General features: G+C 46.4%; 1 protein-coding gene across 4 annotated transcripts in view; it reads right to left on the bottom strand.

Moving 5' to 3' along the window:
* MACF1 (microtubule actin crosslinking factor 1) overlaps nt 1–18,706 on the bottom strand; it is a 1,022,862-nt gene that overhangs the window by 430,569 nt on the left and 573,587 nt on the right. For all 4 annotated transcript variants that reach the window (XM_086955743.1, XM_086955745.1, XM_086955746.1 and 1 more), the window contains 5 exons: nt 16,514–16,831; nt 7,849–8,015; nt 6,099–6,255; nt 5,419–5,536; nt 4,249–4,311 (listed from right to left, as the gene is read on the bottom strand). In XM_086955743.1, the coding sequence (XP_086811869.1) occupies nt 4,249–4,311; nt 5,419–5,536; nt 6,099–6,255; nt 7,849–8,015; nt 16,514–16,831 (823 nt within the window). The remainder of the gene's footprint in view (nt 1–4,248; nt 4,312–5,418; nt 5,537–6,098; nt 6,256–7,848; nt 8,016–16,513; nt 16,832–18,706) is intronic.

The raw sequence follows: 18,706 nt of genomic DNA, 5'->3' as shown, positions 1-18,706 counted from the left end.
ATACAATACCGACCCGAAGAAGGCCTAAGTATAAGAAGAAGTATAAGTTATTTAACTGGAGTTAAGATTAGACATCCGAACCCAATGGCGGAAAAAAACAATCTGGGGATGGAGAGGATGCCCATGCGCACTGTAGTCCAGGGGAGGAGCCACCTATCTCGTGATACCTCGAAGACTCTTCCAGGACAACAATGTGCAATCATCCGGACCCAACACTAGGCGCGATCTATGCACAGATATGAATTCAGCAGCCCTCCTGCCTCGAACATACCATTTCAAATGCATCTTATGTATTTTGGGGTGGGATGGAAAACACATACACAGATTATTCCTGATTTCATGCCCTTATGTGGTTATATCAAATCATACCCTTATACAGGCATAAGAATCATACCCATATTAAGACATAGCCAATGCAGTTCAAATACGGCAAGGCTACTCCCATAGATTCCTAGAAAGCACAACGTGTTCTTAAACAAACCAAGACTCCAGCAGCCCGGGAATTCCCCCTGCTTCTGTATTGATTTGTCCTAGAACTCCTGAAGTCCTAAAAGAACTGCGAGTTCTTAGTGACTTCTTATGTCCAACCTTACGTCAAACTCGGCACCTTCCAGGTATAAATATACCAGCATCTGCCTTAAGCAAGACACAGTGGTTTGGAGCAGATCGACTATCTACTTGCCCGACGCCCTGCTGATGCGAGTGCCAAAGGAAGCCGACCCTCCCTGCTGACGCACTGAGAGAGACGCTGTCTTTTCTCCTGCCGAGAAATCCAGCTCCAGTGTTTCCCTGTCACCCTAGCGGGTTGCTGGGAGATCGAGTCCTGAGAAAGAGCTACAAGACCTCCTTCATTCTATAACCAAGGTACGGAGCGGATTAGACCCACAGAGAATTCTTGATTCAGATTCTTGGCAAAAACTGTAACTCATCTACTCCTTCTCTGTACTAGGCTTAGGTTAGGTACACCGGGGTAGGCGTATCTTAGAAACACCAGTTGAGTACGTTTAGTCTTTATTATTTTATCGTTGTATGTATTTTATCCATTTTAAGTATCTTATGGCTTAGAAACCATATAAAAAATTTTATAGTAATATTTCATAATACTCATTTTACTGTACGCACTTTACGTTATGAAAGTATTGCAATTGTGGCAATTCACTTCTCTTGTATGAGAAAGTAGACTGCTCAATAAATACCCTTTTTATTGAAAACGCCCGTCTCACTATTTCACTGCACTCCTGGTGAAACTAAGTATGCACGATTAACTGAGTGAAATAGCTATCTATTGTTTTCGCGACTCTGGAGATATACTCCTTATTCTGGGGGAGCAAAGTTGTCATGTTTATGCGGTTGTCAGAAACTAATCCCTTCTTGTCTAATCAGGAAAGTTAACACCTTCTTGTTTACTCGAGAACGTTTCTTGTGACCTCTGAGCTAGCTGGCATTTCATAATTAAGTCTAACATATTTAATAGAGACCTAGTCGACCTCAGTCCTATGTCTACACTGTCATTTATGTTATTCCAATGCGCAGAGCCTATTGGGAAAATAGGAACTACACTACAGGAGCTGGCCGATGGATGAGTCAGTTGGTGCATAGAGTCAACAGGTGGATGCATGGAGCTGGTCAGTGGGTGGATGCATAGATTGAGTCAGCCACTAGTTGGCTGGATGGATGGAGTCTGCCTGCTGATATGCAGATGGATGAAGTACATGAATCTATGCAGCAGGTGTGTACATTTGTTGGATGAGTGGATTGTGAATCGATGGATAGATGTCACTGGTGGGTGTGTGGATGGATGTTTTAAGTTTGTTGGGTGGGTGGGTGGATGGAGTTGAATGGAGTGGATGCATGAGTCAGTGGGTGGATGGAGTCAGTGGATGCATGAGTTAGTGGGTGGTTGGAGTTGAATGGTGGTTAGATTGGTGGAATTAGTGGAATGCACGAGTCACTGGGTGGATGGAAGGAGTTTTATGGTTGGATTGAGCCAGTGGATGGTTGAATTGAGTTAGGTGTTGGTTGGATGGGTGGATTTGCATGTTGGATGGACAATTCAGTAGATGGGTATATGTCTGGATGTGGTAAGTGGATGGTTGAATGGATAGAAGATGGAGCTGGCCAATGGATGGGTGAAAGAGTCAGTTGGTGCATATAGATAACAGGTGGATCCATGGAGCTGGCCAGTGGGTGGATGCATAGATTGAGTCAGCCACTAGTTGACTGGATGGATGGAGTCTGCTTGGCTCTTGGAATTAGGCTCTGTGTGTGTGTGTGTGTGTGTGGCTATGTGTGTCTGTGGCTCTGTTTATGTGTGGCTGTGTGTGTGGCTGTGTGTGTGTGTGTGGCTGTGTGTGTGTGTGTGTGTGTGTGTGTGTGGGTGTGTGTGTGTGTGGGTGTGTGTGTGTGTGTGTGTGGGTGTGTGTGTGTGTGTGTGTGTGGGACTGTGTGTGTGTGTGGCTGTGTGTGTGTGTGTGTGGCTGTGTGTGTGTGTGTGTGGCTGTGTGCGTGTGTGTGTGTGGCTGTGTGTGTGTGTGTGTGTGTGTGTGGCTGTGTGTGTGTGTGGCTGTGTGTGTGTGTGGCTGTTTGTGTGTGGCTTTGTGTGTGTGGCTGTGTGTGTGGCTTTGTGTGTGTGGCTGTGTGTGTGGCTGTGTGTGTGTGTGGCTGTGTGTGTGTGTGGCTGTGTGTGTGTGTGTGGCTGTGTGTGTGTGTGGCTGTGTGTGTGTGTGGCTGCGTGTGTGGCTACGTGTGTGTGTGGCTACGTGTGTGTGTGGCTACGTGTGTGTGTGGCTGCGTGTGTGTGTGGCTGCGTGTGTGTGTGGCTGCGTGTGTGTGTGGCTGCGTGTGTGTGTGGCTGCGTGTGTGTGTGGCTGCGTGTGTGTGTGGCTGCGTGTGTGTGTGGCTGCGTGTGTGTGTGGCTGCGTGTGTGTGTGGCTGCGTGTGTGTGTGGCTGCGTGTGTGTGTGGCTGCGTGTGTGTGTGGCTGCGTGTGTGTGTGGCTGCGTGTGTGTGTGGCTGCGTGTGTGTGTGGCTGTGTGTGTGTGTGGCTGTGTGTGTGCGCATGGCTGTGTGTGTGTGGTTGTGTGTGTGTGCGTGTGGCTGTGTGTGTGTGGCTGTGTGTGTGTGTGTGTGGCTGTGTGTGTGTGTGGCTGTGTGTGTGTGTGTGTGTGTGTGAGTGTGTGGCTGTGTGTGTGGCTGTGTGAGTGGCTGTGTGAGTGGCTCTGTGTGTGGCTCTGTAGGTGTGTATGTGTGTGGGGCTATCTGTGGGTCTGTGTATTTGTGTATGGCATTTGCGAGAGATTAAGCTATTGGCATTGTAAATGACAATGACATTTATTTATCTGATTTCAAAACCAAACAAAAATGTTGTCATTTACAATGCCAATAGCTCTAACGTTTGCAAAGGCGAGACCGTTGCATTGTAAATGCTTGTTTACACTTGAAGCTGACCCGAAGATATTGATCCTCACATCAAAGATGCATTTCATTTTTTTGTCTTGCCTCCTTGGAGCAATGGTGATTGTGTGTGCATCTAAATGTTGTCTCCATACCCCCGGTGATGGGTTTCAATTGAGTCACAATTTCTTCAATGTTGCCTGGATCACAGGTCTAGATTATTTTCTTCTAGACATGCTATCCCAGTGAGCCTACATTTTTCCTCCATCTCTTCCCCCCTTTAAAATTCCTTGTACACTCCAACAGTAATCTAATTTCTTTGTCTTTCTATGACAGTATACCAAGATCACCTAAGATCAAGATGCTTATGTATAGTCCTGTTACACTTCAATTGCCAAGGATTTGAACAAGCTGACCCATTATGATCTACTGGAAGGCATACATTATAAATCTGATGCCGATCAGACTTTACCAACTTTGAATGGCATTTGGGGCTGTGCCAAAAAGGTGTGTTTTCTAGAATTACCACCTCTTTGTGTCATTCTCATAAGACCCAATGTCTTGTTTAATGAACTGTTTGATGCAACCTTAATGGTATAAGGTCTTCAGGTCTGCAAAGGACGCTCCAAATTTTTCTCAGTACCCATCAAACTTAAACCAGCCACTTTTCATCTGTGATACAATCTGAAACCCAGGCTAGAAGAAGTATTTGCACCATTGTATATTGGAGGGTCACCATGAGTCATTCGGCCCATGCTTGATTCCGCATGTGATTTGTGACAAATGCTGAAAACTGGCCGCGAATTAGCAATCTCTATCACCTGTCCAGTTTGCCATAGGTTTGAGAAATGCTCACCTTTACAGGTATGGTATCCATTCACACTGCCTGCAGAGACTCCTGAGCTGGTGAGGGCAGAACCTGCACATAGGGCAAGGAGACAGACAGTGACATCACAAGACAAGAACATGACAGCCAGAGCTCCAACACCAGAAGTCACTATAGCACTACTATATCATTCATTATACCTATGTGACACACCTAAGGCATTTCTCTTACACAACGGCCCAAAACATTACTGCTGTACCTACAAGTGCTAACGCTCTAACACAGCCTTAAGCACAGCCAGTACACCTGTACCATCGGCCTGAGAGTTGCTAAACTACAAAGCACAAACAACACTCCTATATCTCTGGGTGCTAGTGCACCAGACATCACAGCCAGATCACCAATTTACCCCTTTACAGTTGACACTTCTAGCCCACGCTTCACTAATCACATCTATCATTCAGCCTTGGCTATAGCTGTGCTTGGTGTACTGACATGTCTTTCTTACTTCTTGCTCAATTGGCTTTTTGAGCCATAGCTCTAACTACCCTTGTGAATGCTTCTCACCAATCTTGGATAATCTTTGTTAAGTGCCTGTCTCCAATATCTGCTCACCTGTCTTGGTTGTCATTGGCTCCTCTAGCATTAGTCAGTCTATAGCTTGGCTGAAGACTGAGTCTGCCTGCCATATTCATTGCCCAGACTTAGTTCAGCCAACACATGGTGACAGCTGTGTCTGTGGTATCCACTTACCTGCCTTGGATAACCCAAGCTCTGCAAATGCCCTGATTCTTGCTTGTTTGTCTTGGTTAGCTTGAGTGCTAGCAGTGCCTGCAAAAGCTACTTACCTGCTTTGCTTAGCCTCATATCTAGTGTTAACTCTATGGCTCCCTCAACTATATTAGTAAGCATAATTCACCTGTGGCATCCAGCTTGCCTATCTTGGCGATGTTTATCTTTGGTCATGATGGCAACACCCTCTCAACTTGACTTGGTTAGCATAATCTGTGATGTGAGTTCACAAATTGCGATTAACCTCAACTGTAGCCTGCATCCCCTACCAGCGTTGGAGATCCTCAATTATAATCTACCTCCATCATTCATTTCTTGTTGTTAGCCTCAGCTACAGCCACACCTCAAGTGATAGATCAATTGTCATGGACAGCCTCAGCCACAGTGGTGCCTAAAATGCAAACGTACCTGTCTTGCTTTGGGCCTCAGGTGCTGTGATCTCTATGATTAGATTCTCCAGGGCGGTCCCTCTATCACCAATCTCCTCTACCTGTGTTCGGTGGCCTGCCCACTCCTCCAGAAGCATCTGGAGAAATAATAGGGAATGATACACAGTATTATGTGCAGGCTAAGACAGAGTAAGCACCCACAGTCAAAGAGCATGCACAAAGAGGTAGATTGGCAGAGTAGTGTGTAGGCAATGGTATACATTAAAACGTACACAGGCAGACGAACACTCACAACATTGAAGAAAAACATACAGAAAAGTGAGCCCAGCGAGCAGCAAGAATGTACATATGAGCAGACAAGGCATTCAGAAGGGCACAACTTGCTAGGCACATAGGCAAGTGTATCCATATGTACACAGCCAATGACATGCACAGCTAAGCATAGTTTTAGGCATGAATGTTCAGGCAAGGAAGTGTACACTCAGCAGGTCTTCATGCAGGCAGGCTTAGGGAGGCATGCAGAGGCAGTAAAATAAAGACACACACTGGTTCAGACACCTACAGACAACGGCAGAGAAAGCTGTACATACGAGAACCAAATACTGCATGCTCCAGCATTGAGAGAGGTACATATTAACAGATAAAGAGCTGCACACATTGGCATTCCCATTCACACCTGAGACATACAAGGTTTCTCACCTTGGTTTGCCGAATTCTGGTCTCCAGCTCCTGGTTCCCCAAGGAAGATTCCACTGAAGGTATGCTACATTCAGTTTCAGAGAGCCACTTCTTCATGCACGCTACCAATTTGCGGAAGTCAGACAAGCTCTGCTGGCAGGACAGCGCCTCCTTTTCCCTGAGGAGGAAGAACCATGGACAGTGACTAAATGGCCTGAACAGAGACTGAAAAGCTTGTACATACAGGGCCCGATTTAAATCCAAGTGGACGGGCCATGAGTAAATTACTCTGTTGCCCTGGTGAAAAGACCGTCGGCCAGAGTTATAAATGACCGCCAGACAGGCAGGCATTTATAAAAGCGTTGCCAGGAACCGCAATGACATCGGTTCCTGTCAATGCATTTTACTCTTTGCTACTTTGCTGCATCCGCAGGACACAGCCTTGTAGAACAGAGTATTTTATTTTTCCTTTCAAAAGGAAAATCCAGAAACTGAATTTTCTTTTTGAAAAGAAAAATATAATGCTCACCTTGCCATGGGAGTCTCCTCTCATGGTAGGTGAAGCGTTAGGTTTTACCTGGCAGTAAGGAACAGTACAAAATGACATGTCCACCCATCTAAATAGTGTGGGTGGACATGTACTCATTTTTTGGGTGGCCCCTACTCCCCAGGGCCATTGAAGACGTTTGGCCACAGCAAAGATAGAGCAGTCTCTGCCGCTGCCATACTTAAGGTGCAGCTGGAATTAAATTGGGCAGGCAGACCACCATATTGGCAGGGAGGAAACGATGCCACTTTAGCGACAGAGTACTCTCTCCACCAATCTATAAATCAGGCCAATAGTAAGGGCTTCACACACAGTGAGATATCTACATAGAGTGAGGGCCTTACTTACAAGCAGAAACCCATTCAGATTGTAAGGAGCCAGATCAAACAGTAAAGGGGCAGACTAATAAGGCAGGGAGGTGGGAAATCTGATGGTGAGGTGGTGGCTGACAAATCTGAGGGCAACAGCAGGTATTAAATCCAAGTGCAACAAAACATGGGGTGGAAAATGCAAGGGCGGAGGGGTGGGGGAGTTAAAACCGAGGGTGACAGAATGGCCTGGGTGGAAAATCAAAGGGGGGGGGTGGGGTCTCAAATTCCCCCACAATGAAGTAGGGAGTTAGTAAATCCCTCCATGACAAGGATTAAATCCCTAATACGACAGGGTCGGGGGAGATGGAATTTGAGGGTGACAGGGTGGAAAATCCATCTGAGCAGGTGTGGGTGTCAAATCCATGGGCAACAGGATGGAGACAAATGAGATGGGATGGGAGGGGGTGTTAAATGTGACTACGAATGGGCGGGGTGTTAAATGAGATCACAAAGGGGTGAGGGTTAAATGCAGCCATGACGGGGTAGTAAATACAACCGTGATGAGGCATGGGGTAGAATATCCCACCTTCTTTGGGTGGGAGGTGTTATACCGAACAGTAAGAGAGGTGCAAAATAAGAGATGGGTCAAATCAGACCACAAGGTCAGAAATGAAACCACAAGGAGGAATCAGCCAGCAGAAAAGGTAACTCAAACAGTGGAGAAAGCAAATCAGGCAGTAAGCTCACATCGCCTTCCAGAATTAGAACCCAGCTCCAGAGTAGAGCTGTGAACCATATTGGAAGAAAGATGGAAAAGGAGGAGAGACAGGGCAGGGGTTTTGGTGAGGGTATATGACATGCTCCGAGATCCCATAATTTGCATATTTTTCTGTACGATCTGGAAACTTTATACCTGTTTTTAGCTGCCTCCTGTAACTGTGTGAAATCTTTCTTCAGACTTTGAACGTGTTGCAGGTGCTGTGAGGTGTCCGTCCGAAAAGATGACTTGCTGAGGTCTGTTACCACCTGCTCAAGGGCATCCACATTCTCCTTCTGCTGCCTCAACGCTGTATTGAGCTCCTGACAGAAGGCAAAAAAATGTGTGAGAGAAAGATGATTTTTAGCATATCTATGATACAGAGAAAAGGCAAACGAGTGCATGGGAATTGCTGACAGTGCGTATGGTACTTCCAAACCCAAGCAAGAACACTTGTACTGTAGGAGGTAAATATAATTCAATTCAAACCCCCAGAAAGTTTATTTGAGCTGCAAAGAGTGTTTATCTACAGGGTAAACGTAAATGAAAACACATGAGCAGTGGGAGTTGGCAAAGTGCACCTTAAACCAGCAAATCCGTAATGAGCACTAGCAGGTGGTTAGGAAAGAGTGTGCAAGCAGTGGGGTGTGCCAATAGTGAGAATAACCACAGATGTGAGCTGTGGTGCTGCTCACAGTAATGTTTAAACAAATATGTTACTTACCTTTGGTAATACCTTATCTGGTAGAGACTCAATCTAGTTGCAGAAGGATAATCCCCAGGAATCCGACTGGATCCAGAAATTTTCTGTGAAGCAGTACCCCTGCGCCGGTAGGTGGCATCATTCGACTCCGCATGGCTTAGTCCGCGCCAGAAGTGACATGTGCGATATCTTTGTAGGTGTCACCCAGCACGCTGTCAGTTTTTTGTTTTTGCAACTTTCCACATCAGAAACGCTGAGCCACAAAGTACAATGACCTCTGGTGTGTTCAGCTATGTCCCTAAAAAGGGAGACCACCCTTTACTATGAAATCTCTACCTGATAAGGTGTTATCAAAGGTAAGTTACCTGTTTATCTGATAGAGACTTATAGCCGCAGATTTTGTATCTTAGAATAGATACCAGAGCAATACCTCCCCAGAGGTGCAGCTGTTACATGGATTAGTCTAAAATGTCCTGTAGGACCGAACGGGCAAAATGCATGTCTTGCCGGACCTGACTGCCCAGGCAGTATTGCTTTGTAAACGTTTGCAAAGAAGCCTACTTTGCTGCTGGACATATATCCAGCACAAATACTACGCAAGCTAACGCAGTAGTCGCAGCTCTGGGTCTGGTGGAATGAGCTTGCAAACCACCAGGAGGTTGCTTTTTGCTTAGGGGACCGCTCCAGTCTAGCCTTCGAGGTCAAGGCAGTCGGGGTACGACTTGTCATCATGGTCGGCCCGAGGCAGTAAAGCACCGACGGTGGGGGTCGGTCACCGACATAAGGCGGTGACAGTCCTCGCAAGGTTTTAAACCAGGCATCCCTAGCGGCACCATGAGTCGAAGGTCGACTCGAGAAGTGATCAAAATAGATCAAAAATGTTTGTCAACAAATGACCAGAGTACTGTGCTTCCTGGATCTGCGCTTGCTGGCACGGAAAAAAGAAGAACTGACGTCAGCGCGCGAGGGAGCGTCTAAGTACTCCGACGACGTCATTCCGGCGATCACGACGCCGACGACGGACGCGGAGCCGCAGATGACGCCTACCGACGCGCAGGGTTACTGCTGACGAAACCTTTCTGGATCCAGTCTGACGCCTGGGGATATTATAAGGTAAGGAATCTAACACTAACCTGTTTCTTTCAGATACCTTCAGTTTACTTCTCAGTATTAGGATGGAAAGTCATCTGCATGGCACAGGAAAGAGTGATTTTCTCCCTTATCTTGAGCTTCTGGAAAGTCGCTGCAAAGTTGCTCTAGGTTTTTAAATTTCGTACCTCAGTGAACATGACAATCATGCATGTCCAATGAGGTCTCAATGGTTACATGGATTGCGACACTAGAGCTTGGCACCGAGGTCAAGGGAGCATGCAAAATGCTCCCCTCTTTTACAGAGTGGCAAACACCCTCTCTACCCAGGCTGTGGTAGACTGACAGTGGTGGCAGCATTAATCTATAGTCAGTGGTATCTGTATCCAATGGCCGGGGTTGCCTAACAGCTCCCTCCTGGTAAACCCTGTGCAGTTTCCTCTACCTAGGTGCTTTTACTTTCTGTCATGACTGGGACAAATATGTTGTGAGTGATTTTGTTCACTGGATAAGGATAGATTGTTAAGCCAATGTGTTGAATGTAACTGGAGCTGGTATCTGTTCTGAAGGACATTCGACCTCACCCGTTCCCCTCCATAGTCCTAGTAGAAGGTTGGTGGGTTGGAGAATGAAGTAGAAAATATCTGTGTTTAGCCCAAACGTTCCTTCTGCTTGTGCGGCCCTCCTATTGCGGTGTTATCTTTTTTTCTGGAGCTAGGCCCATTTGCCTGGAATTAATTTACATTCTTCCAAGAGTAGCCCACACTGGTACCAAGAGACAGGAGTGTGGAGTGCAGAAAACTCTGCAAACTCTGCGAACGGAGCGTAGTTCACCACCCACGCCTAGCTGAGACACTAGGTAATCCTGACCAGACTACTGCCACCACCAGAGCTGTATCCTCAATAAGAAAGTACGGAAAGTTCTATTGTTTTCGGATAGAAAAACCGGGTACATCTGACTTCATATCAATTGTCGAACCCAATCACTGAAATAAAAGGACTGGTACTGTTTCACTAGCTTTGAAGAGCAAGCCTGTGTAAATGATCACACAGTTTTCAAATGTTAAGAAAGACTTACTTGCAAATGTCCGAGCCCAACACTAGATGGCAGTAGTATGCAGAGCATTTTAATCTACAGCACTACATGGTAGGAACAGATGCTTACAAGATGAATAACATCTTCCATTACAATAGACAATTAATGTATATAATTTTCCTGATTCACCAAGGTAAAGTTAGACCCAAAGTCTAACTTAGACCGAAAGTCTAGCTTTACTACTTTTTGGTATCCACAAAGGAAAGTTACTACTAAAAATTTACTACTCGTAATTTTGCAAGTAGAAACTTTACTAGTAGAATCTTTACTAATAGGAAGTTTACTAGTAGTGACATACCTTTGTGAATACCAAAAAGTAATAAACTTAGACTTTAACAGTAAACTTTGAGTTAAGTCAAAGGTAAGTTACTACTAGTAATTTAACTAGTATTAACTTTACTATTATTAACTTTACAACTAGTAAGTAACTTACCTTTGTGAACAGCAGACTTTTGGTCTAACCTTTCCTTTGTGAATCAGACCCACGCTTTAAAGTTTGCATAATTAACACTTGTAATAAAGTTTACATATAAAATTACTATTCACAACAATAATTCAACTATAAGTAGAGCTGACGGCAAAGTGCACAGTGAAGAAGTGAAAAAGAGCTACAAGTAGGATGCAATCTGATTCAGAGCCAGTCATTGGAATCCAATGGAATACATCATAAAGACCCCTTTGGTACTTGAAAACATATTAAGCACTGTCAGCAGCTGCCAGCATGTTAACCCATAATGGCAAAAGAATGCAAGTCTCTCCATAATAAGTTGTGTCAGAGTACTACAAGTCAGATATTGTTAAAAGATCCCTCCCGATTCGTCATCACTGGAGATGTAAAACGATGTACCTTCGGTAGCACTCTTTCTGGAAGACTATCTAACTGTAGATTCCTCCCCTTTTGAAAATTCTCTAGGTGTCAGACTGGATCCAGAAACGTTTCCAGCAGTACCTCTATGTGCTGGTAGGTGGCACATGCTACTCTACACTGATGCTGTTCTTCTTCAGAAATGACATTCAAATTCTATATACGCTCCACTAATGCACGCAGACGTAAATTGTTTTCAAAGCGACACCTCTAGATGCAGATAACCAAAAGCAAACTGGATGTGACACGAGTGTAGATTCCTAGACTTGGAATATTATTAATGGAAGGAGTTCAATTCACAGAATGGGGAGGACCGGAGGGTTGGCGAGTAATCAACCAGAAAGGTCGTTACTGAAGGTAAGTAATTTGTCCTTCTGATAGAGACGTCCTCACCTTTCCAACCCATACCAAAGCAGTACCTTTTTGGACGTGGTATGTGAATGGACTCAAGTAAAGAGAGGGAGAAAACCGGTGTTGTAGGCCTTGCAAAATTTGCATCACAACTATTGATTGTAATATTGAGGGCTGATCCGGCAACCACAAAAACGGTAAAAGATACCCGATCAACTGTGCCCATAGCAAAGTCTAGCCTGTACAAGGGACAAAACAGACAACAAAACATCAGATAATTTTGCCTCAAGAGGGTCTATTTGCCACTTGCTGCACCAAGTCACAAATCTGTCACAACAACAGGAGTATACAGTTTTTGTCATCAGACTTCTGGCTGCCAAGATACCATCAACTACCTTCTAAGGAAGGCAAAAGGTGTTCAGCTGTCACCATTCAATCTACAATCAAGAAGGTGGAGATTTCAAAGACCCGGGTGCAGAACCCTGTCCTTCTGCTGTGACATCAGGTCATCCCAGAGGGGCCGCATGATTGGAAGACAGATGCTCAAGCCCTGGATACCATACTATCTGTCACCTATCCAGGGCCACTGAAATGACTTGGGCCAGTCGGTCCTGACCTTCTTCAGCACTCTGGAAAGAAGAGGTGTCGACAGAACTACTGCCATCACTCATTCTGGGCAGTGGAACCAAGGTTCTCCCCATTCACGGAAGATACCATGCGTCACTTTCATGTGCAGCTGGCATTCGCTATCCGGTAAGTGTCAGCGGCTGTTAATCTGCCCTGACATTCAAGGTGCCTGCCAACTGGTTCGCCACCAGGAAAATGCCTTGATGGTCCAGCCATTTCCAGATGTGCAGGGCCAACTGGAACAGGGACCAGGCCCCACAACGTCATGTTTGTTGCAATACTACATGGCAGTGGTGTTGTCTGTAAACATCTGTACCAACCTCCCTCCGATGGATGGAAGAAAGGCTTTCAACACCAGGCCGATGACCCTCAGTTTGAGGTGGAGCTGCGACTCTGCCAGAGGCCTCGGATCTCCCTCTCCCCCAGGTAGCCGCATCAACCGAGGAGTGATGCATCGGTCACCACTGTGAGCTCTAGGTGGGGTAGGGAGAAGGGTCTTCTGCAAACTCAACTGCGGTCTTGTGATCAACAGTATAAATATTTTGCATCCTCCTCTAAAAATGTGCTCAGTCGGAAAGGCCCCTTTTATGTTGGGCCCACTGAGACTTCAGATCCCAAGCAGAGCCTGCATTTTTAACCTGGCGTGCTTGATCAGGAAGATACAGGAGGCCATCAAACCCAACATCTCACTGAAATCAAGGACAGAGGCTGAAATATCAGGATCATAACCTGAGTGTCCTGAACTTTCCTTTCCGGGGCAAAGGCACGAAATCAAACCATGTCCAGAATGGCTCCAATGAAGGGGAGTTTCTGAGAAGGAGTCAGGTGTGACTTTAGCACATTGATGATGAACGCCAAAGACCACAGGAGTTTCGCCGTAGACTAGACGTGGTTGACAAATGCTAGATACAAGCCTTCAACAGCATGTCATCTAAGTAGAGTAAGACTGGAACCCCAACCTCCAAAGGTATGCTGCTACCACCAATATCACTTTTGTGAACAACGAGGAGCGTTTGTGAGGCCAAGGAGAGCAGCAAGTTGACTGGCTCGTTGACCGTAATGTCAGTGCGTGCCACATAATTACTGGGCACTTTTCTGAGGATTAAGTGGCTGCTGGTATGGGGTACCTCTGCCCAAACTGCAAAAGGAACGGTAAAGCTGATGCAGTTGGTGAGGGGGGCGGAGGGGGGGGGGGGGGGCAGATAAATCCACGGAGAGTACTGCGGCCCTGCTCTCTTTGAACCTCCCCAGGGTGGAATCTTCCTTAAGCACAAAAAAGCGAGTCCTGTATATATCATACCTAGGCATTTATACCCGTCAACCTCAGACAAGTGTGGCGACAAATGGCTTTACTGGTGCCAATGGCTTACCTGATGGATTTGGTGGTGTCTAGGCCACAATGAATTGTGAATTTGGCTGCATCATGAGCATCCTGTATAGCTTGGGTCAGGACAAGTTGAAGGTGTTCTGGGACACCTGGGAGGATTTGAGCCACCGAATTCCAAAGGATGTAGGAACAGCGGCCCAACAGGCAAATGCCATTGACAGACCTGAGGGACAAACTGGTATTCGGAAAAGTATTTGTGTTTGCCTAACTAGTAGATGCCTTCATCACTAAGCTCCCAGGAGAGGGTGCAGAGGCAAAATATGTGATCACCCAGGGCAAGTTGGAGGTGTCTTGCAATATGTATTGGAATGCCAGAGCAGAGTTAGGCCACGGCCCATAGGAAAGTAATAGAGAGTGCCTCATTAAAAGGTAGTAGAGGCTCAATAGTTGTTTGCTCTGGCTGGATAACTTCAATCAAGACAATGGTTTTGACCTCAAAGGAGTAAGCTGGAGGTCGAGAACTCGAGTTAGAGAGATGATCAAAAAGATCAAAAAGTTTAGTCAAAAAAGACTAAGGGGTAGAGCTTCTGCGGATCTGCGCTAGCTGGCGCGGAAAAAAGAAGAACTGACGTCAGCGCGCATGGGCGGCGTCTAAGTACTCCGACGACGTCATTCCGGCACTAACGACGCAGACGGCGGACGCGGAGCCTCAGACGACGCCTGCTGGCGAGCAGGGGTATTGCAACGCAAAATTTTCCAGATCCAGTCTGACGCCTGGGGATATTCTAAGGTAAGGAATCTATCACTAACGTGTCTCTTTCAGATGCACTCTCTTCAGTGGCAGGACCTTGTAGAGTGAGAAGGCCAGAATCAGGAGAAGTGTCAAGTTCACTCGACTCTTGAAGGGCATCATACCAATTCTCTTCATGGATCTACCTTGTGGAAGTGGTGTCAAGTGCAGATTGTGGTTTGACTGAAACCGGGCACAGCCTCGAGCAAAGTTGTAGTCACGCCGACTCGGAGCTGGAGAACACAATGGGCACCTGGTCCTCCAAGATCGATAGAGTCGGCATCGGTGTCAATAATCAAGGAATCGGCGTGAATTGTGGAGGTGGAGTCGGTACAGGAGCCAAGTGAGGCATGGAGTGGGTGTCAGAAGGTCCAACTGTCGCAGAGGGTGATCCTGCCAACTGTATCCCAAATGGAGGGTACATTGGCTCCTTGGGGGTTGCTGTGAGCTATAGAGTGTCAGAATGGTTACGAAAAGTCAGGCCATGGCCTCACAAAACTCTTAGACATGCCTGAGTCTCGCAGGTGGCCCTGGAAACTCAGTTGGTGCCAAGACAAGTTGCAGAATTGGATTCAAAGTCACTCGACTTTGGGAGAAAGATCGGAAAAATTTGTGACACCCTTCCACCTTCTGAGGTGTTTTAAGGGCAGAGTTCTGCTTGCATTTTCTTTTCTCTTCAACTTACGTAAACATTTTGATCAAATTAACCATGAGATCGCCTCTTGCAATTTCTGGCCTTGGAACCGGTCCAAGACCGACCCTTGGATTTGGACCCATCTCAATTAGGAGTCTTCTGGTGCTTGGGGTTGTAGAGTTTCGCCAAACGGTCCAGTATGACTTTCAGGTTTATCGATGTGCAGTCACTGCAGGCCTTATAGTCGTGACTTGACCAAGGCACCACAACCAAACCCGACTGGGTTATGTCACAGACATTTGCTCGTGACAGTCCTTACAGAGTTTAAAACCTGTCGCTTTGGGAGGTGCCATTTGCCTTGCACACAATAATTTTGTTGAGGTAAAAAAGTACTGAAAGAGACAAGAGGGAGCTCCGGATCAATATCTGGTGGTGCAAAAAGAAAATATCTGATGTCAGCATGGGGGACTGGCACCTATATAGGCTCTGCACGTAATTTCCGGAGATGAACGGCATCAGTGCAAGGCGGAATAGTGCCACCTACCAGCAAAGAGGTATTGGCTTGAAAAGTTTCTGGATCCAGTCTGGCTCCTGAGGAATATTCAAAAGATAAGGAATCTGTAGTTAGAAGTCTCAATCAGGAATATCAGTTAGAGCAAAATTTAAATGGTGTGTCTTCCATACCCTCCCTCTACAAGGGTCATTTTCAAACAACCTGGCCCGGGTTTATGGTAGAATTCAATTGTTGGGCATTATCCATTCGTGGCCCTCGTATGTTTAAAGTCAACTTCTGTAGTGTGATGGTAACGGAGAATTTGAACTGCATTGGAATCCGATGTGGAAAAAACAATCTAATGTGGACTCTCTGTCCGGAAGCATTGTGAGTTTCGGGGAAAATATTGTAAGTAATCTTGAAACTGAAATCTATTCTTAGAAGAAAAACAACATGCAGCATCCACATCTAACACTACATGCAGAAGTGTGCACAGCATGTGATCTACCATTCAGAGATGAAAGGAAAAACTATTGAAGGGTGAGAGATACGAGGGAGGCAAATCCCTCAGCTATGATTATGTTTTTTAATATAAACCACTCTACTGATAACCAGAGCATGCTATTGCGTAACACGACAAACCGAATTCTTTAGAAATAAAGTAATGGGCTTTTCTAATGCATCACCTTGGGTGAATCTAACATATGGAGGAAGGACTTACTCTGGCCATTTTTCCCAAGGAGAGGAGAGTTCTACACAAACCACATTTAAAAATATTCAATATTTTAACTCTACAACTACTGACTTTATCATGCTAACAGCAGAGAGAAACCAACTACAACTCACCTTAATTTGCTGGCAGAAGTGTGTGATATCCTCATCAGGACTGTTTCCAGCTGCCAGCATGCGTGTCTTGCTGTGCATGAAGTCCTGTAGGGTCCCAGAGAGTGTCTCGTACAGCTCCGCCTTTGGTAGCAGTTCTTTCAAGGCCATCTCCTGTTCCTGCTGCTGTTGGCATACCTTGTCAAAGCGCTGTGTCACTTCTGCCAGTTTCCCCTGAAGGGCTTGTGCTGTTGCCTTGTCCGCAGTCTTCAGGAACTTTCCCACCATTTCTCCAGTTGCGTCCAGACTGTTCCTTCGGCTGGTTATGTCCTGCTTCAGTTTCTAAGATTAAAAAATAACATCATAAATAAATCAATACACAAAGTTTACAAAAAATTTAATGGCTCCTTGCAAATGGCAGGGTTTCAGAGCTGACAAGGGCTGAAGCACTAACAGGTTCCATATTGTTATTTTAGGGGGTTTCAGAGAGTTCCAAGGGGGAGATGGGGAGGTACAAGGATACTTGAGTACTACATAACTGATGTAGGTGAGTGTAGGAAAGTGCCCTTTCTGCATGTTTGCCCCCTACCTTTCTGCAAAATACTTGATGCAATTTGACTGAGTGTGCCCTAGGTCCCTGCTAATCAGGTTTCCAGGGCCTGTTTTATTCCCCTAACCTGACCATTGTTATCACAATTAGCATAACTCTGGCCTACCTGTAAGTCACTTGTAAAGGGTACCTATGGTACCAAGGGCATGGTTGCCAGGGAAAGTCCTCTGAGGGCTGCAGCATGTATTATGCCACTCTAAGAGGGCTCTCACCACAAACGCAGACCACTGCTATTGCAGCCTGTGTGTTGTGGTGCAGCTTAAAGTGAAGAGTCAACGTGGCACACATCCCTGTGTGCCATACCTGCCTGTACTGCATGAGGACTAGGTAAGTCACCCTTAAGGCACGGTGCCCTATACCTCATGTGAGGACCTATCTGCACAAGCAGACAGGTCCCTATAATATCTAATATTATAAGTGCCCAGTAAAGCTATCCTGAGTATATGGTCTAGAAACTGGTCATTACGAGTTTCCCAGCACCATAATAGCTTTATCGAATCCTGGGATGTTTGGTATCAAATATCTCATACTGCTAAACCTGCACAGATTCCAGTGTCAAACTTATTATTCCCAGCACTCAGGGGTCCCTTCTAGAGGGGACTCCCTCACCCAAACATACCACTGATGGGTTCTGAATGGGAAACACCCGCCTGAAACCCTGAGACAATTTTCTGGACCCCTGGGGTGGGTTCACACCTCCCCCAGGTCAGGAAGAGTCAGCTGTGGCAGGGGAGCTTCAAAGGCCTTGCCGCATTTGCAATGCGACCCCCTGCTATCAGGAGCCAGACCCCTTCCTGTATCACCTCCTTTTCGTCAGGAAGACAAGCGGGAAAAATCAGGCCAGCTCAGAAGATGTGTCCACCTCTGCCAACCCCACCCCTCAGGTAGGGGAGGTGAGGTGCAAATGGCAGGCACCATCGAATTAGGGTTAGGGATGGTGCCCACTCCCCCAGGTGGGGTGAGCACCCTAATGGTGTAGTCAACCTGAGTAGTCAACCTCAGGACAGTAGTCCATTGGGTACTACTGAGAGACCCCTAAAACGTCCCTAAATATAGTATTTAGGGGGTACCTCTGAATGCAGAATTCAGATTCAACATGAAGAAGGACCAAAGAGCTCTGCTGCATTGAAGAGGATGATGACAACTGCTTTGGCCCCAGCCCTCCTGCTTCGGAACCCCTGCAAGCTGAAACTGGCAAGTCTTGCAACCGGCAACCTCTGAGGACTCCGGGGAACTGCCCTGAGTTCCAAAAAGACTCTGATCTCCCGTGGACACTGGATTTATCCAACAGCAACCCAAGCCAGGACTCCAGATCCAGATGTAGTCCTCACCACTCAGCACCCGATGCCCACAGCCCGAGTCAGAGTGGGCCAACACCCCAGAGAAGGACCTGGGTTCCAGTGTTGGACGACCTCCTTCAATCTTCTCCTCGATGCCTGCAGCCTCCTTTTGAAGGGTTCCCTGACCAAGACTGGAACAGGTGAGAAGTACCAGACACGAATAGTCACCCATGCACCCGCAGCCCCTGAGTCGTGTGGTGTCTGACCAACAGTGTCATGGTGTCCAGCAACTCTCAAACTTCCTCCTCTAGTCATTGGTTCCCTTCT

Source organism: Lissotriton vulgaris, chromosome 2_1, assembly GCF_964263255.1.
Source record: "Lissotriton vulgaris chromosome 2_1, aLisVul1.2, whole genome shotgun sequence".
Lineage (NCBI taxonomy): Eukaryota > Metazoa > Chordata > Amphibia > Caudata > Salamandridae > Lissotriton > Lissotriton vulgaris.
The sequence above is the reverse complement of the archived record's forward strand: the minus strand, read 5'-3'. Positions and strand labels throughout refer to the sequence as shown.